This window comes from Fukomys damarensis, unplaced genomic scaffold (assembly GCF_012274545.1).
Source record: "Fukomys damarensis isolate Sample0158 unplaced genomic scaffold, DMR_v1.0_HiC HiC_scaffold_15, whole genome shotgun sequence".
In the NCBI taxonomy this organism is placed as follows: domain Eukaryota; kingdom Metazoa; phylum Chordata; class Mammalia; order Rodentia; family Bathyergidae; genus Fukomys; species Fukomys damarensis.
Window position 1 is genome coordinate 50,597,054 of NW_022900927.1, and position 27,481 is coordinate 50,624,534.

At 37.7% G+C, this 27,481-nt stretch overlaps 1 protein-coding gene across 3 annotated transcripts in view; it reads right to left on the reverse strand.

The window, feature by feature from the left end:
* The window catches only part of Kitlg (KIT ligand), a 77,773-nt gene that overhangs the window by 38,275 nt on the left and 12,017 nt on the right, over positions 1 to 27,481 (reverse strand). For 2 of the 3 annotated variants that reach the window (XM_010629783.3, XM_010629782.3), the window contains exon 2: positions 9,037 to 9,150. The exons of the other annotated variant lie outside the window; for it this stretch is intronic. In XM_010629783.3, the coding sequence (XP_010628085.1) occupies positions 9,037 to 9,150 (114 nt within the window). The remainder of the gene's footprint in view (positions 1 to 9,036; positions 9,151 to 27,481) is intronic. 3 annotated transcript variants of the gene reach the window in all.

A 27,481-nucleotide genomic window follows, 5' to 3' on the forward strand; every position in this document is an offset into this window, starting at 1 on the left:
TAGGATAAATCACTCCATGAATTATTATACTACTTTCTAAGCACTTACACTATGTTAAAGAGCATTCAGAAAGCATACATAGCCTTATTATAAATTCGGCTTCTCTGATGCATATTGATCACTGTGGAAAGTTTTATAGAGTAACCATTTGGCCTATAACAGATGTTCCTTAGAAGCACCAAGTGTGATGCTGGGGCCAACAGCACAGCTTTGGGAGACAAAACTGCTTCATTTGGATGGATCCTGGCCTTGCTACCTGTAAATTTAGAATCTCAGGCAAATCACTTCATCTGCAATTCCACATGTGTAAAAGAAGAATCGTAATGGAATCTAGCTAATGATTTATAAAGATTAAATAATTCCTGTGAAATGTTAAGTGCTTGGGCATAGCATGTGAATGTGTGAGTTTCTATGAATATTAAATATTACAGAGAAGAGGAACATTCTAAATGAAGCAGGTCACAGGCAAAGCCAAAGAACTGAAATCTCATGGTGTATTAGGGAGACCAAATGGACAAGATGTGAGAAATAAGTCAGGAAAGCCACTTTAGAGAGGGGCTTCTCGAATGCTGGACTGAGAAGTTCATTAATGGGAGGCAGCAACGTTCCTAGGGACAGTTCTACCAGAAATCTAGAGCAAGTCACTTAGTCTTAGGCAAATTCCAGCATCCCTGGGGACCTACTCCTTGTATGTAATACAAAATCGGTGAAGCAGAAAATTACTAAAAATTGTCTGGATTGATTTCTCCTAAGGACACTGGTGTGACTTTGCATGTGGTAAGCAGGGAAGGACACGATGAGAATGAAAACCATGACAGTGAATTTGAAAAGATTAGTTTGGAACGATGGATTGGAGTAGGAGAGAGACCAGAAACAGGTACTAGGAAAGTCCTGGATATGTGTTAAATATTTATACAGATATTAGCAGTCTCTAGAACATCAGGAGCCTGGTCTAGGTTCTAAGAGAGGTATGCTGTCAGTAAAGTTAAATGGCTGTGTAAAGTTTTGAAAACAAATCTATTTTACTACAATAAGTTCAGGACAAAATGTAGAATTTAACTGATGGGAAATTTTACCAAAGGCCAAATCATTCCAAGGGGCTCTGATAGGAAGGCAAGGGTGTCAGTATTTAAAATTTAAAATTTCTACAATTGCAAGAGCAAGTTACTTAGCAACAGGATAGCTAACAGAAAGGTCATCGCTGCTCTGTTCTTTGGGTGTTCTGAGGACTGACCATATTCAGTGACACTGGATAAGACTGCACAGGAGAACAGCATTTGGAAATGCTGGATCTCGGCCAAACAAAAGGCTTCTCAAGCCAAGCAAGCACTGCTTGCATACCATTCCCTGCAGGTATTTGAACTGAAGAGAAAGAACTCAACATCAGAACAGTTAACTTCTTTTCTAAGTTACCCAACTAAAACGTTTGGGTCTTATGATTCAAATGTCCTTGTGGTCCCTAAATCTCATGAAATCAGTGGTTTCTTGGATTCTGTGGGAGACCTTTACTATTTCAATCCCCTCTCTCACATCCAAGGGAAGAATTAAAATGCAATAGCATGATCCCCTTGACACCACTTAGGAAATGCACTGCACGTCAGAGCCTTTCTGGGAGAAAAGTCTATAGATTTCTCTTAGCCACAGCAAAGTTTAAAAATCATGGCTGCCAAGAGGAAAAACTCAACACTAATGTCTAAATACCATAGTTCACTCCTGTATAGCAGCTTACTTGAATGTTGGCTGTTCAGCCTTCAGAAAGAAGTAATACAGGAGGCTAAGCATGGTAGCGCACATCTGTCAATCTCAGCCCCTGGGAGGCTGAGGCAAGAGGACTGCCATGAGTTTGAGCCCAGTCTGGAGTTCAAGGCTGGCCTGAACTACATAGACCCTGTCTCAAAGCAAAAGAAATAGGGCTAGGGATTTAGCTCAGTGTGCCATGTCTGCCTTGTGAGATCAAGGTTCTAGGTCCTAAATTTGATCCCTGGTACACCCCTTCCAAAAAAGAGAAAAGAAAAAAATAATACAGAATATGTTTTTTTTTGTTTCTTTTGATAAATTATCTAATATTGACTTCTCAAAAAAATCTAACTAAGTCAGTTAATTGCCTTTGGTTTTCAAAAGTGCCAGAGTATTTAAAAAATAATAATTCATGTTTCAAAATAATTAAAGTGACAACTTTAGAAGACTTCTGTACATCATTTTTCTTCAGTGAAAAATACCTAACTAAAGATAGATAACCTGTTTCCTTTCTAATAGAAGAGATTAAAATTTTTTCTGGAGTATTTCATAGTTTTAATATGGCTTGTCCCCTCAAAAACTGTGTTCAAATTTAAATCCCCATTATGAGATGTTAGCACATGGGACCAGGGGGGACTTTTAAGAATAATTAGAAGCTAAGTTTGTGGCACAAACCTCAGCATTTGAGAGGCTGAGACAGAAGGATCAAGGTCACCCTGGGCTACATAATGAGTTCAAGACCTAGACCAGACTGCAAGACCCTGCCTAAAAATAATAAAATGAAGAGTGATTTCATTTCATGGGGCTCTGCCATAAGCCTCATCCCATGGGGTCTTCTTCGAACTTGAATCTGAACTCGAGCCAACCTAAACCAGGCCCTTCACACTGAGTTAAATTCCCAGCCCCACTCCTCTCCTTTTAAAATTTTGAGACGGGGTCTTACTAAATTGATAAATTGCCCAGGATGGGTTCAAACCTGTGATCCTCCTGACTCAGCCTCCCAGAGTGCTGGGATTACAGGTGAATGCCATCACACCTGGCTCCCAAACATTTCTATAACTCATCCAGTGTATGGTTCTATGTTGCTACGAACAAAAAATGAACTAAGATATATATAGTATACTAATGATAATGATTCTAACTAAGTAGCATTAACTGAGCTTCTACAACGTGATAGCTTCCTAAAAAGATAAAAAGACTGCTACTCAGGAAACAAAGTTCAGTACATTACAATGATAATTCGAATTGTAATTGAAATTTTTCATTTCACACAATTCGGAAGGCATTATAAATTATGAACTGGGTTCTTGTGCTCCACAGACAGGGAGTTATGGGTTCAAATCTTTACTCTCATTTCTATTTTCTAGATGCTAATAGTCAGGTTACTAACCTCTAGATCACATCTTCCCAGCCAATAAGCTAGAGGTAAAAATAATTATTTCATAGGGTTGTGAAACCCAAGGGAGACAATCCACCATGGTGCCTGGATAATCATACCACAGCTATTGCTTTAAAAGCCATGGAGCAGGAAACATAATATGTAGGTGGTTTCTTATAGCTTGTTTCTAGATGTCCCCCAAAGCCTCATGCAGTCACAGGCAGGGCTACTGAGAGGTGGTGGCTGGATCTGGAGTGCGTGATGCTGGCATTAAGGATATGATTCTGGGATTGATTCATGAGGTGGTGCTAGGACTAAGGGTGACTCACTGTGGAAATGCATGTGAGCCTCTCTAAGCCAGATAAGATATAAGGGACAGAAAGAGGGCTGCCATTGTTGCTTGCTGCTTGCTGCCTTCTGCTTTTTTGCCCTTTGCTCACCATGAGCTGTTTCTCCTCTGTGATGCCCTCCTGACATGCCGCCCTGCCTTGGAGCCAACCATCTACAAACTGAAACCCCAACAAACTGAACTAAATAAACCTTTCTTCCTTTAACTTTGGGTGTTCAGTAATTTATCTCAGCAATGAGCAAAGTAATTATGAATCAGTATTTTTTATGATAAAATTGATATGCTTAGCAATAAAACAAATGACCCAATTTTTATAAATATTATTTTCAATACTTCTGTTCTTTGTTTAAATACTAAACAGCCTAAATTTAGTTTTAAAGAAAAAAATGTTTGAGTATGGAGGCTAAAATTAAAAATGCTTAATATTAAAAACTAATAAAAATAAATTTTAAAACCTATTCATCTACCAAATTATTGCTTTTAATGTTAACGAGGGTTATGCAAGAACTCAACTTTTAAAAGAGAAGATATCACAGTCATTTGAAGAGAATTCATCTAGAAATGAAGAGATTCAGAGACTTCAGTCCTCCATTTTAATGCAAAGATAATTCAATTTGAAAAACACACTATTTGAACGAGAATAAAAAATAAATTTAAACAAAACTTTTCAGAGTGTGAAAATTTGTTATCTAAGAATGTATTAACCACCTCTCATTATACTAAGCTCCAAAGGTTGTGTATTAATGTAACCAACTTCAAATAAGTGCCTACCACAAGACCAGGAAAGCCATGAACTCCTTTGTTTCAATTCTATCCTACTGATTTGTGGACTGACCTTGAAAAGTGTAATTTCAAGAGATGGGAGGGCAGCCAACCTTCAAAACCATTTTGAAAAGAATAAATCATTACTAAACAGATAAAAATATTGTTAAAAAGCAAGAAAGTCACATTAAATTCCCTCAAATGTAGAAACCCAAATGTAGAAAAAAACATTACAAATAAAGACTAGAGAGAACAAAAAGGGAAAATAAATTTGAACTACTTCAGTACTTGGACTCCTCGTTTACATGAACACTGACAAGTATTAAAAGCTGTATCCTCCCCATAAGATACAAGTTTTTAAAGTTTAATTCATTCTCTTCTCAGACACTTGACTCTTTCCTTAGGTAGGTCTGAGTTTGCCATTTAAAACAAGTCTTGCAACATTTTTTAGAAACAAAGCAAAATGTTCTGTAAATAAATGAACTATTATGATAAGTAAACATGCCAGAGGATTTCAAATAAAAACCATGGGGACAGTAAGGGGAGGACAAAGTGTCCAAGAAGAAATTAAAAAAATAATAATGTAAAGTCATAAATCATGTGCTTCTGTGACATGAGAATCACTCCAAGCAAACAAACTTAAGGTTTGTGGGCACAGTGCAATTTGCCACCTAATTCAAGGGCAGAAGTGGTAGAGAATTCAAAGGGATGATCTCAACTGATGAAGTTACTGTGAGCACAAGGGGGAAAAAAAGAAAATCATTCTGTCAGTTCACTTTCCTTCTGCCAAAAAAAAATGCACCAAGGCTACGTCTGATGAAAAAGTTCCTCTTCTGTACAACCCTCAGTTGAGGTACTACTGAAGAATTCAAGAGGTGAAAGCTGAAGAAATAATATTATGGAATAGAATACTACTTCCCAAATTCTCTGATTTTGTAGTAATCTTCTTTGGGGTCCCAGATCTCTCTGAAAAATGATGAAAATTATACACTTTCTCCTCAGAAATGGACATAAAGTGTAGAAAGGCAAAATTTAGTTACATGTGCAAGTGTTTGAAGTTTATGAGTCCTGGATTAAGAACTGTTGATCATGTCATGTTTCTCATTTTAAAAATCAGGAAGTTGAGTCCCAGAGAGCCTCTGTAATTTGCCTATGGTCACCCAGCCAGGAAACAATAGTACAGCTGGTATTCAAACAACAAGGTATTCTCGATTTCCATCAAGAATGCCTGGCCTCATCATTCTTTAGCAAAATTCTACACTTATGTATATCCATAAAACTCAACCAACTTGCATGTTGTTTGCATTAGCAATATTAATGCATTAGAATAGAAACATTTGGCTTCCTTTCAAACATTAAAAAAAAAAACACAAAAAAACCCCAACAACTCTTTAAGTATTATGGCCTAACCTGTCTCGGAACTTGCATGCAAATTATTATTTTGTGGGATATTAGTGGAAAACATTAAGGTTCCTATACCATGTTTCCACAAGTTTGAGATTCATTCACTTCTACAGTGGTGACTTTACAGCTACTTCTTAAATTTGCAGTCTAAAATACTGGTACTGATGGTTCTCAGTGATGTGCTACCAGCTCTGGCCCAAGCAGTAGTTTCCAAGCATTCTTTCATAAGCACGGATCTTTCTGCAAGCCAAGTTTTATTTGGAAAGTCCACTATATAAACAAAAGCTGATGGTCATGGGGGTTTTAGGAGCTGGCTGCAAAATCACTCTTCCTGAAGACAAAGCATTGGTAAAACAGATCACATGGGTAATGGGACCAACAGCTGAATTTCACCACTCCTGGGTTTGTTTTCTTATTTATTTACAAAATATTTTGTTTTAATTGTTTCTAAATTTCCTTCCATCTCCAGTATCCTAACACAACTACCACTACCATCACCATCAACAGCTAAGATTTCAAAGGCACTTACTGTGTTTCAGGCTCTGTTCTATGAACTTGTTCAATTCTCACAATCGCTCTGTAAGATTAAGTATGATTAATCTCTTTATTATAACTAGAGGAAACAGGTACAAAAAGATTATGTGATAGTAACCGATAAAACTTATATATATATTATATATACATACTTTCTTTTTTGCAATCTACACTACAAATTTGGTAAGTAGGAGCAGAGAGCCAAAGTCCATTTTTTAATCAATGTACATATTGGCACTAGTTAGGCCCTATGTTAGTCTATAAAATCTTTCTAATTATACCAAATTGCATTGTTACCATGGTGCTAGGGATATGCTGTGTATTTTTACTTAGACAGCTTCTCTCCCAAACTAGATTATTAATGTACTGAGCTCAGGGTTTGCTTTATTTTTCTATTTCCTTCTTTATAAAATATAGATTTGAATTATATAGCTTTTTATTCAATTACAAGTGATCTTCTGAGTCCTACTTTTTATTATCTTGACTTGTTTTCCAGCATGTTGTTTAAAAGATTATCCAAAGAAAACACAATAATTTCACTAGAGCAATTCTTGAATTTAATTTTTTCCCCCAGAGTCAACTGCTAGAAGGAAGAAAACTTGTTTCCCCCAGTTTAGTGATTTGACATTTGCCCTTGGAGTGAGAAAGCATATTTTATTGGCAATATTAATAATTTTTGGACACTTCTGTTCTTTCTTATCTTATTAAAGTATCTTGCTTTTTCTTATTGCCTTAAATGACAGACGACTGACTCATAATAAGCAGATGATTACAGAGAAGAATAGAAAATCTTGCAAGGGTGCTTATGATACATACTTACGCCACTTAAAAATATCAGGTTGACATTTCACAGGAAATGGCACTTTTAAGTCATATTCTTTAAACACTTCAAAAATAATAATGCCAACAAGTTATTTTTCATTCTTTCTTTCCTTTTCATCCCCTTGAGATTTGCTGAGTAGTCCAGTCCAGCCTCAAACTCAAAATTCTCCTGCCTCCACCTCATAAGAAATTTTCTTAAATAGCAAGTGAATCTGGGATATGTTCAGTCTGTGGTGAGATGCCCCACTGTTTTCCAACTGTGCTTCACTGATATCTATTGGAAATTTGCTCCCCAGGGCCCCAGCTCATTCTTGGCTCCCACTGTCACTCAAGCACTTCCATGAGAGAAGGCTCTCCCTGGTGACTTATTTTAAGCACACTTCAGAGCTCTGCATTAACCTGACACCCTTAGAAAGATATATAATATAGACATAGCTAGTCCACAAAACGAAATCAGGTCAAATTAAGGCCAAGACATGTTTTGGTCTCTAAACTTTTAACAGAATAGACCATCCACAGTAATAGTTCTTAAATTCTTTCAGAAAGTCATGAAAAATGTCGACACCTCCAACCCCTCCTCAGAGATTTTGAATCAGTTTCTTGGAGCAAGACTGAGGTACTTGTAACTTTTAACGGACACTCTGAGTGACTCTAATGGTCCTAAGTGGAGCTCTTCCTTGCTATATTCACTTGACAGTCAGTGAACCTTTCTATTCATCAACCCATAACTCAGAATATAAAATACATTCTTCCTTGGATCGTGAAGTAACAAGAAACAAGGAAAGGCCCACGATCTCTGTTTGAAAAAACAAAATTCCTCCTTACCGCCATTCCTAAACTCAACACTTAGTGGGTGTACAGAAGACAGATATTTTATTGATTTGCTTACCAGTCCTTCAAGTAAATCTTGTGGCTATATTTAGCTGCTGCATCAAAAAATTTATTAGTTCATTAATTTTTGCAATGCTAGTGATCTGTCTCACTAGGCAAATAAGGGTTTTAAACATGGACTGTCTGAATGTCTCAAAAAATTTACACAAATTTTTTGGGTATGCATGTTCAGGGGTGTGAGTGCCTGTATTCTGTTAATTCTACACTGAGGCTAAGCCAGACAGATTTTAACTGTAAAATTAAACCTTCCTTTTTAAATTCTGCTATAAACCTTTAATAAAACAAATAAACCAAAAATATATATCACAAGTCAGGAAGAAAAACAGAGCCCTTTCTACCTCCATTTTCTAATATTTCAACCAGGACACTTTTCTTTCCCTTCTCCACCTGCATCTCCAGTGTTTTCTACTCAATATCAATATTCAAATAACAAAGGGATAATTAACTGGCTATTTTGAGCCAAGAACTTACAAAAATGCTTCTCAAACAAACACTGTTCATCTTGAAATCACATTTAGTAGTCCAAATATGTATATGAAAAATCTCCCTTCCACCATGAGATACGGAGAATACATCCCTGCTACCTCTGCTCTCTGGTTTGAGTCTTAAAAGAAGCATCAAGGGAAGGAAGGCAGGGGGTTGCCAGTGAGAGGGGCAGCAATGCAAATGCCCTCTGCTAAGGGAAGAGGTCCAATGTGGTGCACACAGGAGGTGAGTCTGTCCCACATCTAGGCAGCAAAGTCATTCCCAACTATGTTCATGGAACGAGCAAATACCCACCCATCACATGCCAGAGTCTACACCAATGGGGAGTGTGGTAGAGAGCAGCAGGAAGGCATGTGAAGGGGAGCCCACTCACATGATAATGGGGAACAAGCTGGTGCCAGTACACAGCACACAGTGCTTTCACTACCTGCGACCAAGAGAACAAGAGCAGCAAAGGAAATATTATTGCCATGGTGTCTAATGTGACACTTTTACCAATAAATCTTCTCAGACCTTAAATACCTCCCCCTAATGATCTCTAGAGATCCCTCAGAATAACTTAGAGATCCCTTTCTTCATCTTTGAAAAATACAAATCTAGGACAAGGAAATCCTCAATCTTTCATCAACTATCATAAGAGATTCTTAGCTACTGAAAAGCATTCTTTACTCACCAATTTTGTGATGTCTTTTACATTATCAGTCACAGGATTCCCGCAGATCTCTTTAGTTTTGACGAGAGGATTAAATAGGAGCAGTTGAAGATAAATGCAAGTGATAATCCAAGTCTAAACAAAAACAGTAAAATTTCTTGGTGCCCATCAGTTAAAATCTGTAATCATGCAAACTATTAACAACTTAAACCCTGATGTGGAAAAAGTCAATCTACCACGTTGAAAAACAAAAGGCATTAAATACAGTTAAATACTAAGCATTCAAATTGTTCTCACCAAACTTTAAAAAGTCTCAGTTACAAACTTGCTGGAATTATTCTTTCAATGACATTATTGTTCTCTGTTGTAAACGTTTTGTATACCCAATTTCCTAAGGCAATTAGCAATAAACTTGTAGCAACATGTAAAGGATTCATTACTTAGGGTGACTTCAAAAAACTAGGGAATGCATAAAATTCATACCTTTAGGCATCAAAAGAAACTTTCTCTTGCTATTTTAAATGTAGACTATTTGGCAAGTAGCAGCATAACCCTGAATAGTGCTTTAATTCAATCATCTACAACAGCTCACGAAGCCAAAGTGAGGGAGATAAATTCTTAGATCAAGACAAAATTTAACCTAATTTCCGAGACAACAAAAGAATTGTGTTGAATGATTTTTTTAGCCATTTAATGAGGAAATATATGTTCTTAGCCCATAGGAAGATATTTTTGAACCACAGCAGAAAGTGAAAAACAACACTTTCTACCATGTATGACAATTTTTATGCATGAACTATTTTTCCTTATTATACTATACTGTAGAATTTTATAAACTTGGGTATATGATTTCTTTTTTCAGTTATCTTTAGTACATATAACATCATGCCTTGGATACTAAAAAAAATCCTTAATACATAGTTGCTGGGTGAACCAGTGGCTAAGCAGAAATGTATTTTAATGCTCTAATTCAATAACCACTTATTGAACAGGTATCACAAGACAAGGACCATGCTGGTCACTAGGGAAACTGAGATGATGAAGATGCCCTTGAAACTCAGAGGATCAAAAATAAATAACACCCACACCCCATGATAGATGTTTTGGGAACATGGAGAAGAAAGCAATTAATCAATTAACCGTGAGGGGAGAGCGCATGGCAGGAAAGCAGCACCAGGAATAGCCAGAGTGAAAGTGTATCTCTGACTGGATTTGGAAGTCTCTAAATGTCAATAAAAGATGACCATGCCAGGAAAGATAAATAGCATAAGATATTTTAAAATATGTGAGGTTTGTTTTATGAACTACAGCATTTTAAAATTACACAAAAGCCCAGATGTACATAGCTAGAAATCTTACATAGTGAGCCATATGTTAAAAGGAACTGAATTATTATTTTCAATTACTATCTGTACACTAACTAGATATTACACTGGATCAAATGGATAATTATCACTTGCTAAAATTTCCAACAGTATGATGCTCCCTATGTAAATATAGCGGCTTATAAACAAAACTAAACACCGTTTATTCCTTTACTATTGTAATCTCTTATTTAAGCAGGAATCATACTTAGTTTTACTTGGAGCACAAAGGGGTCACATTCATTTCATGGACACCCTCTTAGACCATGAAGACCAATTTGTGAAAATGATTTGTTGGGGAGTTTCTCTTTTTAGGAAACCATAGCATATAAAATTTCTCCTAATAACACAGCCTTCACATGTGTGTGAATATTTATACATCCCTCGGCTTTTTTTTTTTTTATATTGGCCTTGCTAAGATGCAACTCCCTTTAAATATATTTCTCCAAGGCCCTCTTTCCTGATATGATGTGGTAAGGCTCCCTAAAGAGGCTCAACCTTGCAATCTCACTATGAATAAAATTCATATTTTAGGAGCTAGGAAATATTCTATGAGCTAGAAAGTGTTACTTATTACTGGCACTGAATGAGTATTTTTTAACAATTGCTCACTCGTTCATTCACAAAAATTTATTGAGCACTAATTTAGGCCAGCCATTACCCTAATGGCCAGGGGTATATAATGAACAAAAAGATAAAAATCTCTTACCTAAAGCTTCCATCTTATTGACAGAAGATGATCGATGTAACTGAGTTATGCAATATGTCAAAAGAAAAATTAGAGCCAGGTAAAGGGGGTTACAGTGACAATGCCTACTCTGATCTATTAGATTCACACTGACCTCACAAGTCGCCTCACAAGACCCCAAAAACGTCACCCAGCACCAAGTAGTATGCCTGCTTTTACTGTGCTCTGCTTTATTTCATTTCACTGATTCTGCAGATTTTACAGACTGAAGCTTTGTGGGGACCCTGCATTCACCAAGACGATTGGTGCCGTTTTTCAATAGCTCCAAGCACCATTATCATTTTTTAGTAATAAGGTATTTTTAAATAAGTATGTACACAGCTTCTTGGACAAGATGCTACTGACAGACGAAAGTATGATGGAAACAATTTTTATATGCACTGGGAAAACAGGTTTCCGTGACTCACTTTATTGCCGTATTTATTTGATTGTGGTGGCCTCGAACCGAATGTGCACTATCTCCCAGGTAGGCCTATACTGAGCTTTAACCACTGACTCAGGACAGGCAATGAAAGAAGAGGTACAGTCCCAGAAGACAAGTCTCTCATGACTTTCTGGCTCTCTCTAAAGTCCTCAAATCACTGCACACCTCAAACATGTGTGGCAATGACAGATGACACTGGATTGAGTAGACAGACACTCCTTCAGCTTCTGTTTTGCTAGTGAAACAGTCCTTCTCAGGCATTTGATGAGCTTCCATCTATTTTCCCAAGCAGCTCTGCTCAGCCAGTGCCAGTGTCAAAAAATAAAGCGCATATAGGTGCGTGGTCTCCTACCTAGTAATTTAATGCAGGGTAGCACTGCATTAAGTATGTCTGTAGACATTCCTTGAGTTTTTGTTGCAAGGAGGATTATACAGAGGATCAAATCCCCATGCAACCCTGAGTCTAAAGAAAAGGCCACAGAGCAAGCTTTTACCCCCTTCCTTCTTGAGACTGCAGTATGTGTTGAAATGGCTTGAAGTGTTTCATAAACACTGTCAGGCGCCACATCAAAAAATCATGTTTTACCAAAGATTGGTTGGCGATGCGAAGGTATCCATACAGAGACCTGTGGAAAAAGTATTACAGAAAGAGCAAAACTAGTGCCAAAGGCCTATTGGGTATTTCAGGATCTTTTCTATCAACACAATATGGAAAAAAGCCAGTCTGAAATGAATTTAAGAAAGTACAAGGGAAAAAAAACGACCAGAAACAGTGAGCATAAACCTTTTTGAAGGGGACCTCCTTCAAAGATGAGTATGCAAATAAACACAAGTACAAGCAAACCGGGCTGGCAGCTGACCAGGAAGTGGAGAGGAAGAGATTTTTATTTGTAAGATGGTAGAACTGCGAAGATGTTGGTACGCCTCTGGGGATGATCACACAGGAGGGAACAACTGGTGACCCAGGTCAGAAGACAGGGAACTGCAGAAGCAAAGACCTTGAGTAGACAAGGAGGAGTGAAATCGAGTTCTCAGCACAGAGGATCTGGCTTTCAACAGACCTGCAAGTAGTTCATCAACACTATATACCAGAATGGAAATGCGGGTACCACAATGTCTTTCATTTGTTTGTTTGAAACATTCCAATGAATAAAGCTAAAGCTTTTGAATATTTGCAGCATAGCAAGCCTCTAATAAACAAAATTTAACTGTCATACATCCTAGTTTTAAAGATGAAGAAATTGAGTTACAGAGAGATTTGGTGAAATCAAGCTATAAACTCAAGTCTGCCCAGTAATGATTCCCGTCCTGTTACCCATCCCATACTGAACTCACAAAAATCTGTTATATCATTTGTGAGCACATTAAATGGCATCATCACTAGAACTTTAATAATTCTGCAAATCCCAGACATATGGAGACCAGTGTGCTCCATATTCCATGCACAGCTGAATGTCCTACCTTTTACAGATGATCATACTTTTTGGTATAAGTGCTTTGATAGTTTCCTAAAATACATTGACACAGATTGTTATACAAGTGTGAAATAATTTCACCTGGACAGCATCATTTCTTATTATTTCAGCGAGGTACAAATATCTGTAAAAATACAATTTTACGCATTTTATAGGAACCTAGTTGGTCAAAGCTAAAATTGAACCTTTGCTAATTCAGTAATACTCAAATATCCTTCATAAATTTATATTTCTTGAAGGATTTTCACAGCCATTATAGACTCACATTGTAATTTAATTTTGCACATACTTTGCTACCATTAAGGAATACTCTCCTTTTGTAAACTTAAACAATTCATTCTAGCAGAGTTAAACATTAGAACGGAGGGGGGAAATCAAGTTACAAGCACTTAGAATTCTGTACAGCAGTACTAAAACCTCCTTCATCATTGTTTTTGGAGAGGTCAGAAACACAGAGCAAACTGCTTATATGGAAAATTTTCAGTATTCGCTATGCTGTACTGGAACCTTTTGAGTATATGGCCCACAAACTTTCAAGGTCTCTTAAGCTGTGGGTGAAGCACTGAGCTTCCCTTTCCTTTGGTGATTCAGGATCATCAAATAAAGGGGCAATTTGGAAAGCATCTCAGTCACATTGTCGTGACTTCTTTCGACCACAAGCAGTTGTTCAAAATTACTGTATTTTCTGGAATGACTGTTTTTAAATTTTTATTTTAGTTTTTGTTTGTTTCTTAGTTTTCCTGTTTCTCCCTGATGGTCAGCCCATTAACTGCAATACATTCTTACTGCCATCGTGCCTATTTTGAGCCTCCTGCAGGCTTCCTTGATGACAAGCATAACACAGGTCCCACCCACTAATGGGGCTTTGAGTAGGCAGTGTAATGGCCCCAGAGGTGGCCACATTCTATGCCTGGAATTTATGACTGTGTTACTATATACGGAAATAATGGATTTGCAGATGTGATGAAGGTAAGGACCTAGAGATGGAAGGATTATTCTGGATTCCCGGGGCTCAATCTTTTCATCAGGTCCTTAACAAAGAAGAATATTTCCTTGCTCTTGTCAGAGAAAGATAAAATCTTGGAAGAAGCTCAGAGACATTGATGACAGGAAAAGAAAGGACTTGTCTGGCCACTGCTAACACTGAAAACTAGGAAGGTGCTGGGAGTCAAGGAATGCTAAGGGCTTGCAAAAGTTGGAAGAGGGAAACAAAGAAACAGATTTGACCCCAGAATCTTTGAAAAGAAATACAGACTTAGTGACACTTTGGTTTTTAGTCCAGGGATCCCAACTTTACACTTGTGATTTCCAAAACCATAAAAGCATTTGTATTATTACTGGTTTTGTGATGGTTTGTTATAGCAGCAAGAGAAAAACAAAACAGATCTCAATGAGCATATTTTCTGAATGAATTAATGAGTGAAGCGTGTGCAGTAATGATGCTCAATCTATTCTGGGTGAGGAAAGTGGCCCCTCCTAGCATTCTGGTTCTCAAATCCCTATTTTAATACAAGAAGCTCAGCTTTTTTTTTGTTTTATTTGTACATGCCACTCAGTAAGACTTTGTTTCAATAAGAGTTTCCAAGGGCGAGAACACACACACACACACACACACACACACACAATTTTGGAAACCATGGCTCCAGAAATCCTCCCCCAAGCTCCTTATGGTGTGACCCCAAAATTGTCAGTTCATCCCCCTGAGCATCCACTCATCAGCCCATAAAACAAGAGAGTAAGAAAATGTTTGCCTCCCTCATCTCATGAACTAGTGCTAAGAATAAAAAAAAAAAAGTTATTGGAACCAGAGGTGCAATGCAATTATTTGCTGTGTGGCTTATTGGTTTTGAATTGGCTAGGAAACCAGGGAAAAAAGGAATTTAGAAGTGTTTAAATTAAAGTGAGAACAGATTTTTGAAGGTAAATCATCCATGACCTTTATTTTAATTTTTTAGCTGACATAATTATATTTACCATATGCAACACATTGTTTTGCGGAACATATACATAGTGGAAGGAAAATATGACATTTAGTTACACAGTTATTTTGATACTAGCTAGGAGTTCATATACTTTTGTCAATTCATTTCTTAGTTTTCAACTGTGTCTAGGGTAGCGCCAGTGAATAAACAATAGACTTCCAATTAAGTGAGGTGTGCCAAAATATCAACAAAGTATTTATCTTAGTTTTCTCTCTCTTCCTCCCTGTCCAACTTGTATAAACTCTAACAAGGGTACTCCGGTGCCTAACAGCGTGGGTGTACAGACAGGCGCATGCACACGCCCCACCACAGATACTGTGCTGAAGCAAATGTCCCTTCTGCTCTAAATTGTATCTTTTCAACCTGGTGAGGTGTGCCAAAATATCAACAAAGTATTTATCTTAGTTTTCTCTCTCTTCCTCCCTGTCCAACTTGTATAAACTCTAACAAGGGTACCGCGGTGCCTAACAGCGTGGGTGTACAGACAGGCGCATGCACACGCCCCACCACAGATACTGTGCTGAAGCAAATGTCCCTTCTGCTCTAAATTGTATCTTTTCAACCTGGGTAATCTCACTGCTTGTGTGTGTGTGTGTGTGTGTGTGTGTGTGTGTGTGTCTGCAACATTCTCTGCATTTGACATTTTGTTTGGCTACTGTGTTTTAGCATCATACAACTATTCTCTCTAGGTCACACTCATTGCTTGATAACCTGTTTTTTCAAGATAACCTTTCATTTGCACAAACACATTAAACTAATTTCACTGATGGCAGTTCTCACATAGATCAAAAGTGCCCCTCCATACTCCCCTCAAAACACAAAACTATAATGATCCTTTCATTGCTAAAAGTTGCTTTTAATTATTTGCATGTTGGAAAAAAAAAAAGACTAATGAGAACTCTGTATGCATTGTTAGGAATGAATCTTGCAATAGAAAGGGTCCCAGTAGAGAGAACTGAGTGTCTAAAATTCATGCTCCATTGACAATGACAAGTACCAGGTCCTTTCCACGAGCAGGTTTTAACAGTGGCAGGTGGTCCTGGAAAAGCACTTCAAAGAAGGGGCAGGACTTCTAGGAAGATGAGGCTTAAAGTCTCAAATCCAAAGGCCTTGTTTAAGTCTCACTTCTGTTGAGAACCAACCTCAGCAGACTCCAATGAAACATTCACCCAAACACCAGTCTCTCCTAGACACATTGGCTTCCTCACAGTGTGAAACCACGTGCCAGGAGCAGGAGCTGCAAAGTGCGTATCCCTCATGTGCACTATTTACTTGATCTGAACATGTTCCATAACACACAAGACACACTGCAGACATTTTTGCTGCGATAGAAATTAATATGCATGAGGCCCTTGAATATTAGGGAAATATAACCTATTTGAGAAACCCAAAAATCCCAATATTCTACACTTGAGAGGAAAGGAAAGAAAAAAAGCGTTCTATGAATTGCTTCTCTGAATATGGGAAGTGTTTTTAAAATGTACATTACCTGGGTCCACACAACAAAATTCATAAAGTCAAAAAGACAGGGGAGTGTGGCTCATTTTCTTTGTAGTGACCTGAAAGATGGTACGAGAACTTCCCTGAACAAAACAGCAGCTGCTGCCAGAAACAACTCTCTTTCATCTCACATGCCAGCCATGGAAGCAGGCAGTTCCCCTGTAGCCCAAATGTGCTTTGGAAGACAGCCAACCAGCTTAGCTACCTAGAGCCAGGAAAGCAAGTTACCAAGACACAGGTACAGAAATTAATTCTAAGTTCAGGTCTTCTGAGGTCTTATGAACCATATCCTTTAAAAATATTCTTGAAGTCAACCAGCAACAAGATTCTCATTTGGCAAATAGTCATTAGTTCTTGATGACTTTTTTTTTTAGGTTTTTTTTTTATTGCTTAAAAATTTACCACTAAATATCATGAAGAAAATATTTAACCCTCTTATGCAGATTCAAATCCTTCTGTAATTACTATCCAGCAGTTTCAAAGGGGAAAAAGAAACATCTAGCAGCTTTGTTTTTTACACTTCACTGCTATCAGTAAAGCAGATGTTAACCAGATAACTACTGAAAACTCAAATCAGCTTGAAGTCTAAAGAAGTGTGCTGACATCTTGTAAAAGATTGTCTCCTACCACTTTCCATCCTTTTGTGAAGATATAAAATAAAAATATTTTAAAATATGAGTGATCACTAAAATATGTGGTAGGTAAACTTTTTATAAAAATAACTGAACAATCTAGAAAGGAATTGCTTCATACAAAAAGGCAGACAAATATATTTTTTTCAATATTATAAAGTTTAAAAATTACAAGTATTCAGTTTATGGGGGAAAAACCCACCCAATGATTGATAGTCCTTGTTTTAAATTGATATATATATATATTGAGGGCACATATTATTTCTGATAACATTCCCATCAACCAGATACACATTATTACCCCTCTGCAGATGAGAACAATGTCATTCGGAAAGATTAAGTAACTTCCTTACAGACACCTGCTAATAAATTTCTGAGCTGGATTTAAACTGAGACCTGCCAATGCTAGAAAGTAAAATGCTGGGCCTTTGAGTCTTTCTTTTTCTTTTCTTTCTTTTTCTTTTTCTTTTTTTTGGTACCAGGGATCGAACTTGGGTCCTTGCACTTGCAAGGCAGGCCACCGAACTGCTGAGCTAAATCCCCGGCCCTCTGGGCCTTTGAGATAATAAAACTGATCTTACATATATTTAATAAACTACTAAATTTTATTTAAAATTTAAGTGTAGAAGGCATAGATCCCTTTAAAGGAATCAGTTTCTAACTAAAACTACAACATGAAGTCCTTATTAGAATGAACTAAACAAGTAGTGTAGGCAAATCAAGTTGCACTGAAATGTAGTTAGAAGAAATGTTATATAGAGGGAGGGGAAAAACCCAAAATTTAAAGTGATAAACTGTTGCTCTTGATGAAAACAAAATTCGGAACTTTCAGACATCAAATGACATCAACCTCAAAATCACTTACTCAACAAACAAATATAGAACATGTGATAAGTAGATAAGATAGACCCAGGAAAGACACGGTGATTGGCCTCAGGAGGCTCACTATTCTGCTAACTGATTTTATTTTCTCTTAAAGGGACTGAGGAGCCCTTGAAAGATGTTAAGCATAGGAGTGTCAAGAGCTGATTCATCTTTGAAAAGTTTACAGGGCATCAGAATGAAAACTGGAACTAGTAGGGGTAGGGTCCAAGCCTGGAGGCATGAGGTCAATTATGAAATCACTGAAACCATCCAGGATGGGCAAATGAGGGCCGGCATCAGGCAGCGGCCGTCATAATGGAAAGAAATGGACAAGTTCAAGAGGATATAGAAGTAGAATGAAAGGACTTGTGACTGACAGAAAGTTTGTGGGGCAAAGTGGAAGACAAAGAAATTTCAGGTTATAATCTGGGTGACCGGATAAAAAGTGGTGCTATTCATTGAGCTAGGTCTGTAGAAGTGGCAAATGGAGACTGGGGGTTATTACCAGAAAGCTCACAGAAAACTACAGGGCATTCTATCATGAACTAGCAGCACAGAAGATGGGAGAATGAAACGATAAATACATAGGAGCAAATCAGCTGATGTGGGGCACTACAGCCAACGGAAGAGGAAGAACCAAATTGAGGATCTGACACATAAAACAAGTTCTGAAGGACATCAACATGACAGTCCCTGGAGAGTGCGTAGTGGAGCTGACCTCATGAGGAGAGTTCCGGAGGAGTAGTGAAACTGAAATCAGACTGCAGTGGATGGACTACAAGAGAGGGTGAGGGACCTGCAAGGGTATCGGAGGACAGCTTACCAGAAAAAGCCAGGGATCAAGCACTACCTGAAAGAGTAGAAAGGAAAGAGGCAGTTCTGAGAAAGAGGAGTTGAATTGTAAAACTAATCATCTCTCTTAAATGGCCTGTGAAGAGGGGATGACTCATATGTAGTTAATGAGAACCAAGCTCAGGCTGTGACTGTGTGAAAATCCCTGGAAAGGATTTGTAATTTATTTTAGGAGGCTAGTTAATGGCTAATTCAAATCAAATTCTTAAGGATTTTGCTACAATTTCATATGTAATAAACTAGTCTAGAGAACTGACTGAATGCTAGTTAAATGTGAACCTAGAATTGCACGTTGTTGCTGGCTCGCTTTGCTAAAAGTGTATATTTCCAAAGAAAGAAGGTGAATAGGTCCCTGACATTTCAAAGACAATAGAAATAGAGTAAAAAAACTTCTTGGCAGTTCTGAAAACTACTTCCTATCTCCAGCACTCTGTGGCATGATTTCTTTTTGGATGGCATATTTCTCTTATTCCAGTGGTGGGGAACCTATGGTATATGTGTTATTTGTTTTTCTTTTAAGACAAAAGATTTAATGTATGAATTTGCTTTTTCTAAACTAAAACCTCAGTATTCAGGATTTAATGCCCGTTGGGGTAAATAAGTGGTCTAGGGGCTGCAGTTTAGGCACTCAGCTCTTAAAGGTTTGCCATCACGGTTGTAAGCCAATTAGTTGCTCTTAAAGTTGAATCACCATCATATGCAAGAATCTGAAGGTGGCAACTATTCAAAATTAGCTACAAAAATCTAAGTTGTAACTTATACTGTTCCAAGTATGTGACTCACTGCTGAAAGTGTAAATCAAAAACCTATGATTCTTCAAAATCTGTAAAACTTCTTGAACTTCAGACAATTCAGTGAGAGAAGCTGGGTGTATCCTCCAGCTACTCTCTGATCCCATTGGCCAAATCTGAAACCGAATGCCTGAACTTCCTGGAACTTCCTGTGATTCCCCCACACACTGGATGCAATTACATGCCCAACATGCATTGTCAGTTCAGCTACTGAGAATCTGTCTCATGAGGCCTTTTAATTTTTCAAAAAACTGAATCTAAGGACGCAGCTGAGGCAGTCTTGTTTTCCCACCTAGATTTTTTTAACCACATTAAAATAAACTAAGTCGTTATAATCTAATTGCTTCCAAATATATGAAAATCAGTGGAGTTCAAAGCTTGAGCTCAAAGAACATGGACAATCTTGATCATTTTCTCCATTACATCAGATGACAAGTGTGATTTGCACAGGTCACAAAACCAGCTTCCCAGACCAAGCAATGTGCACCGCACATACTGACTGCTTTTTGCTGAACTGAACAAACTGCTGAAGTACTCTTTCTTTCACTGAAGGAACCTAACAGAAAAGGGGAGTCTTCTGTCTATGTTCCCAGAGAAGTGTAAACGTTTGGTGTGTTTACTTAGTGTAGATATCTGGGTATCACAGAGAATCCAAATTTCTGTGGATGAATCTCAGCTTTATTTCTTTCTTGTTGCTATTTTTTTAGTGCATGTTTATAATGAAGAATACTGACGTTCATTTTAGGGAACTGGAACATGCATATAACATATCTTGATGACTTAAATAGTTTTCTCCTTTCATTTTCTCCCACTTCCCTTGTCCCTTTCCATTTTTTTGCCCCCTTCCATTTTAACAAGGCTTTCATATGATTCTTATATTCTCTAAGGTCTGAGACAGACTGTTTTGGATAACTCACCGGTGCTATATGGTTAGGGAAAACACAACAATATCTGAAAAGGTATAAAAGCTTGCATTTTGTTCAAGGGCTTTTTGAGTCTTCTGACTTGAGTAACTTGCTAAATGAAAAGTGTGGAGGATACTATGTACTGGTTCTTCCAAATCCCATTCCACCTCTCTCTAAGCTTAGCCTCCTGTCCTTTCATGGCCAGAAAGCTAACAACTCCATTCCTGACTCCTCTGCAGTTGCTAAGATTGCTGATATGACTTAGGCTCTAACAGCTGAACAAGACTCTGCAAGATTTCTTATGCAAAGGAAAATCCTTGAGGAGAGGGTGGATGCTGGGCATGGATTTTTCTGGGTTGGGCAGCAATGAAGCAGTGGGACTTTGCAGTCAGCACCCAAAACAACTTCCTGCACTGGCTGCAATTCTTTATGGGGACTGCAGTGGGCTCACTGGGCTCTGAGTGCTAGAAAATTCCTGCAGGTTCAGCCTGCCGCCCACACCTGCAGCCTTTTCTTTGGGTCAGTAAGTCATCCAATACGCTGCAAGTAGCCTGCTGTTTTCAACCAGTAGCATTGATTGTACTATACTGTATTGTCTGCAACTAAAACCAAACAAAACTGGGAGATAAGGAAAAATCTATTAAGCATTTATTTCTCATAAAGCTTGTTCTAAACTTTTCCGCAGTTTTCCATCAGTGGTTCACAATTCCAACTGTAAAATAGGGATCACTTCAATTTTTTAAAACAGCAATTTTTGATTGGTAGTCTGTGAGAGCTTTAACACAATTCTACCACCTTAGCAGAGCAAAGGATTTCCTGGGTTTGACATGCCCAGGACACGTTCCTCCGATAACAATGCACTTCAACCCAGGCTCACTGACACGGTGGAACGTGTCCCTTTAAAACACTTTAACTATAAGCTCATTGCTAACAACGGGGACAATATTTAAAAATGGAAGAAAGTCATCAAAGAAAGACCTTGTTTCACATCTGTCACTTATATTTGGTAACCCTCAATAAATTTTGTCACCTCTTTGAATCTCCATTATGATGGTGATAATGTATCTTTTGATTTCTGAAAAAAAAAATCAGTGCTACATAAAGCATCCACAGGTGGAAAGGCAGATACAAGGCATCGTTACATGACCGTTAATGCCAGTTATTATTTTATTAGTGGTATAAATCTCTGACATGTTGAATTAGACAGCTGTACTGACAGTAAATGACACAGCCTCATTCATGCTGCGCTTCCCACATAGATTAACGATCCACACAGGATGGTGATAAAAAGAGGTTGTGAAATTGCCCGGGCGGCTTGGATTTAGATCAGCTCTCCCAAAGCAAGTAGGTTCTTTTCTACCTAGTGTAAAAGTGAGGCCAGATTGTTTGGGCAAAGGGTGAATGTTAACCTACACAGCAAAGTTTCACAAGTCAACTTTAGCTTCAGTAATAAGTCCAAGACAGCTTTAGAAAACAGTGTGTTTGCTCTTGTACAGGAGCGGTAGAGAGTGGGGGTGGGACGGATCCGGGAGGCATCTACTGCACAATCAGACGGCTCATTTTTTATCCCCATTCCACTACCTTGTGGCTTTCTAAAAGATATTTAATCTTTCTGTGACTCAGTTTCTTCACCGGCAACATGGACATAACAAAAAGTATCAACTTAAACATGTTTGTTGAGGATTAAATGGATCAGGTATGTAAAGTACTTAATACCTGAAAACGTAAGATTTATGGCCATTATTTTCAGCCCAGCGTAAAGCAAGCAATCTCAGTAATCTTATTTCCAAACATGAAAAATGGTGGCTCAATTGAAAGTCTGCACATTCTCCTATTCTTTCTGTTCCCCTATTTCTGCATTTGGCCTGTCAAGTTCTGTCATTTTTTGGCAGCAAATGAAATTTTGGAACATTCACTTCTGTACGTTTCACTCTAGCACCTTAAAATGGTCATTATTTACAGTAATGCTCCCTCACATCTGTTGGATTGCATGGATTGCTCATTAAGAATTCTCATACAGTCATATTCTCTTCTCTATAGACCACGATGGTGACAATATCTAACCAGTTGTTCTGTGAATTAAGCCAAGTCTATGAAGAGAGGCAGAGAAGAAGTTTGGATAATGTACATTTCAATCCTCAGCAGAAGGTTTCCATACTTATGCGCTGCTATTGCAACACCACTAGCCAGTTTTGCTTAGCTGTCTGCTGCATCTGAGGGTGAGCACTACAAAGTAGGCATTTTTAGGCCGGGGATTTAGCTCAGTGGTTTCGCTGCCTGCCTTGCAAGCACAAGGACCCAAGTTCGATCCCCAGTATTAAAGAAAAACAAAAACAAAAAAAACAAAAAACGAAAAACAAAGTAGGCATTTTCAAGTTTTTGTCCAGCGCAGCTAGAGCAGTGCTGGGTAAGGAGAAGCCCCTTGCAAATATTTTTAGAATGAAAGCAGGATAAACAGAAAGATTTTGCTCATCAGTTGGGTATAAGCCATTCACTGTTTTATGTCTTACTCTTGGGTCCTGTAACTGCTAAATCTCTCTCTTTCTCTCTCTCTGTCTCTCTCTCTCTTTGGTACCAGGGATCGAACTTGGGTCCTTGCACTTGTGAGGCATCTGTAACTGCTAAACCTTAATGATCATCTAACCAATTAGCTAAATGCTTCTTGGTTTGCATTTCTAATTTTCTTTCTACTTCTCTAGATCCATATAAATGTATAATAAGAATATAACCTGGAGTAGACTCCAAACTCCTTGAAGATTAGGGACAATGTAACTATTTGCTTACTATTTTATCTATGGCCTCTAACATGGATAAGAGCAAATGCTAAATAATTTTTAATGAATAAGCAATCATTGGAAAATGCCTCTCCTGGTTGATGGTGCCAAAGGGTGATAAGTTAATGTGCTGACCTGGTTGTAAAATTCCCGGAGTTCCCTCTCTGAAGGAACTAGATAAATAAAATAAAACATAGTTACTTTGGCTTATTGGCCCAGCAGAGATGTATTAAAAAAAAACCCACTGGCATGGAATGTAGTCACTGTCCTACAGTAACTTCAAGTGTCTGAGAAGTCTACAGTCTCATCCAACTATAAATTTCTCCCATCACTCCACTGAGGTGCATGCAATCTATTAAAATCTCTAAAGCAACACTTCCCAGCAAACTGTTTGTGACTATTGTGCACTGGAAACACACAGAGGGAATAAGATTTCTTTAAGGAGCAGACATATCCTGAAGTGTTGAGCTTTTAAATGCTAATCTTATCCTTTCCAAAGTATGGTGGATTCTTAATCTGCTCATCATCCATACTAAAGCAGGCAAAACAGGCTCACAGAACTGAATTATGTTTCTGTTGATCAGACCCATTCCTACTTGGACTAATGAACAAAACCAGCTACCTTCTCTTTGCTTCCCTCTTATGTGAAGGCAAAAGGCAGTTGTATGGCAGACTGCCAGGCTACTCATGTGCTGACTCAATGACGTCTTATTCCTTCACATCGAAAAGAGAAAAAAGATTGTATTACTGCAACTTTATGCTAATAGGCATGACTAAGTGGCAAGTGTACCGATTTTTCACCATGAAATATATAGAGTTATGCTTAGTATTCATCATAATGACTCTAAGAGATTCTAAATCCATTAAAGAATATATATGTGTGTGTGTGTGTGTGTGTGTGTAAATCAAATAAGAAAGATGATTTTGTACAATATTTTCAAGATAAGAGTGCTAGCCTCATACATTATTAATTTTAAAAGTTCTGAGTAAATCTAAGTAAACACTAATTATTTTGTGTTCTGAAATTCATCCTCATAAAAGACTTTGTGGAGATTACCAACTAATCCCGCAGGTTCAAAAAACAAGAGAATGGTATGGAAAATGTACTTGAATGCCTCAGATCCCTATCCTAAATAATGGTGGGGACAAAAAGAAACTTTCCCTTCCAGACAAGAAAGAGGGTACATGGGTAACCACCTCTAGATAATCCCTTGGGCTTTGTTAAAGCAGCTGCTTTGCCAAGGAATCAAAAGAGGAGAGAGGGGTCAATGTAAACAGGGGACTGTTTGGAAAGCAAAGAAAATCTCTCAGCATATGGGAGAGAATGGGGATCTACTTCCTCAGGAAATGAAAAGAAGGCCCGGGAGTAGTGCATCCAGCTAAATGAAATTTAAAAGACATGCCTCAGCTGCTGTGTGTTTAAAGTGCCATATCTGCACAATTTTTTTGCACATCTATAATTTAACTTCATTACTCAATTTTTCTACACTATTTTCTTTTTGAAGCTTTTGCTTGCAAACTAAGGCTAGAGATAGACTTGGCTCTTTGTGATATAATCATATATTTGAAAGTTTTATTCATTTTGGAAGCGTTAACTTTTTCAGTTCTGCACTAAAAACAAGCTTATCTGGTTGATAAAATGGGGATGAGGATCTGTCCATATTGTAGTTGTACAAGTTTTAAATTTGAGAACTTTGAAAACTTGGCGATCAAAGAGTATTCCCAAAATAAATGTTTTAAAGTACACCAAATTTATGAAATGCTACTTTAAAGCACTATATTAGAAAGTAAGGGTAGTATTTTCTAAGGTCCCTGATAGATATTCTAGCCATATGAAATTTGAAAACATCACTTCTTCTTAATCCTTCTCCAACTTTCTACCTCCACACTTAAATAATGTTTCATCTTAAGGAATGAAATATTATTCTTGCTAAAATCCTTAATGCAGTCTATCTTGAAGCCATAAATACCATTCAGATGGAACCCTCTAAAGTGTCTCACACAGGCACAAGTGCATCTTTTCAACATTTCCAAGATGGAGATTATGTGCAGCATCATTGAAAACTACATGACATCCCATACTTGTCAGTTTCCCTGGTTACCTCTGAATCAGCACAAACTGTGAAAAAAAGTATCATATCAAAGAAAGCACCTTGAATGTGGTTGATCTGGGAAAGTAGAACTCACCCACTATACTTTTAATAGCTGGAATTATTATGAATGAAGGAAAACATTTTATCTAGGCAAGAAAAGAAAATGACAATAGTGTTTATGCCAAGAAAACAATTAGGTATGGATCAGGTTTGGTGGCTGACATTTGTAAAATACTGTGCAACTTGTTCAATCTCTCTGACCCACATGACTTTATTTTTCTATAAAATGGAATAATCATGCTTTCACCCTCACAGAGAGAATTAGGAGAGATAAACTATATAATACGCTTAGCGTATAGACCAGGATCTGGTACACAGAAAGAGCATTTTCATCTTAAAAATCTTTTCTGGTTCTTAATTCCTCTCTATATATCTTGAATTAGCAAAATCCAACTGGCACTTGACATTCAAGCTAATGTGCTATTACCTTAAAGACTAGCACTCTACTGGATAGCCCTCTTCTCTTTGTAATCCACTATCTCACTCTGTTCTACAACCCTAAATGGTAAATGTATAATTTTTCACTCTAAAGAAAATTATGTTTGAGCCATGTATGCATGTATGTTTGTAGAAAGCTCTGTCACAGGCACAGAAATATGTGCTTCTTATTGACATCAACACACATCAGCATTAATTTCCTGCTACCTAATTCTCCACAATAAATGAAACATTATGTACTGCAAACATTTACTAATAAAATTTTAAAAAATTTTTAAAGTTCTTCCTCCCTTCTAACTCACTTTCATTGGTCCCAACTGTGTATCAGCTAAGGAGGCCGAAAAAAGTATTAAATGCCCAGATCCAGGTGTAAAATAGATAGGTAGGTGGATCTGCCCTCTCCATACCACCAAGTCTGACATGATTCATTAACTCACAGTTCAGTTCAGAAAACCTTTATCAAGATGTTGGCACCGCACCACTAGCTGAGGATATGAACATAAGGCGATTTAGCTAGGTCGGTTAAAAAAAATTTTTTTAAATATAATATGCTACTTGGTGTTATTTTTTTCTTAATTCGGCAGATGCTCAAAATAAGACCACTAAGCACAGTAAGAGTGAGGATGGGGAAGAAGGGGCAAACAAGTATCTAGAAGGGCTTCCTGGAGGAGAACCTATCTGAGGGAAGAAACGAATGGGCTGCAAGGGCCTTGGAGACCAAGTTCAGGTGGAGGCTATGTTGCTAGACCTATTAAGTGACAATGAGATGAAGTTTACTACCCAGGGAGTGGTAGAGATAAGCAACAGTCAGAGCACAGAGAACCTTGTGTAGTGTGCTAAGGACTTGGACTTTATTCTGCAAGGTAACACAGGCAGTGGAGGTTTTTAGCCAGTGTGATGCCATGTTAGCTTTCCCTTAGTAACTCCAGATTATGTGCATTAGAAAGCATCTTTAGCATTACAGAGCCTGCCACTCATTTTGAAAATAATGAAATGAACATTCTCAGGGACAAAAACCACATACCAGTACCAGAGTACTGAATTTAGGATGTGGATCTCTTGCACTGTCAGCTAATTTTTGTTCCGATTTTCTTGCATTATCCCCTGAAATGCTAAAGCAACACAAATCTTCAGGGAAAGGTGCAAAATCAGGCTTTTCAAAAAAAATCGAACTCTTCCCCTAAGCAATTTAAAAACATCATACTAGTCAATATTTCTGTCCTCTCCTCCTCTTTGGGGCCTTAAAAGAATGGATTTAAACTCTTTTTAAATTTCCTTTTTTCAACATCCAAAGGATATTTCATATCTGCTTCATCTTGGTTGAAAATCCTGTGTTAAATCCTATTCAGAATTGAACCCAACTGGTAAATTAATTACTGGGGTATCTATAGTTAAAGATTGAGCTGTGAAACCTTCAAAAATAACACTGAGATTAGAAAATGTTGGAAAACAGGAGCTGTTTTCTCTCTTTCACAAGTGCTTTGAACAAGTCAGCACTCCATCAAAAGAACATAACAGTTTAATGTTCTGGCAAAGAATGGAACGCTTGTTTACCTGAAGTAAT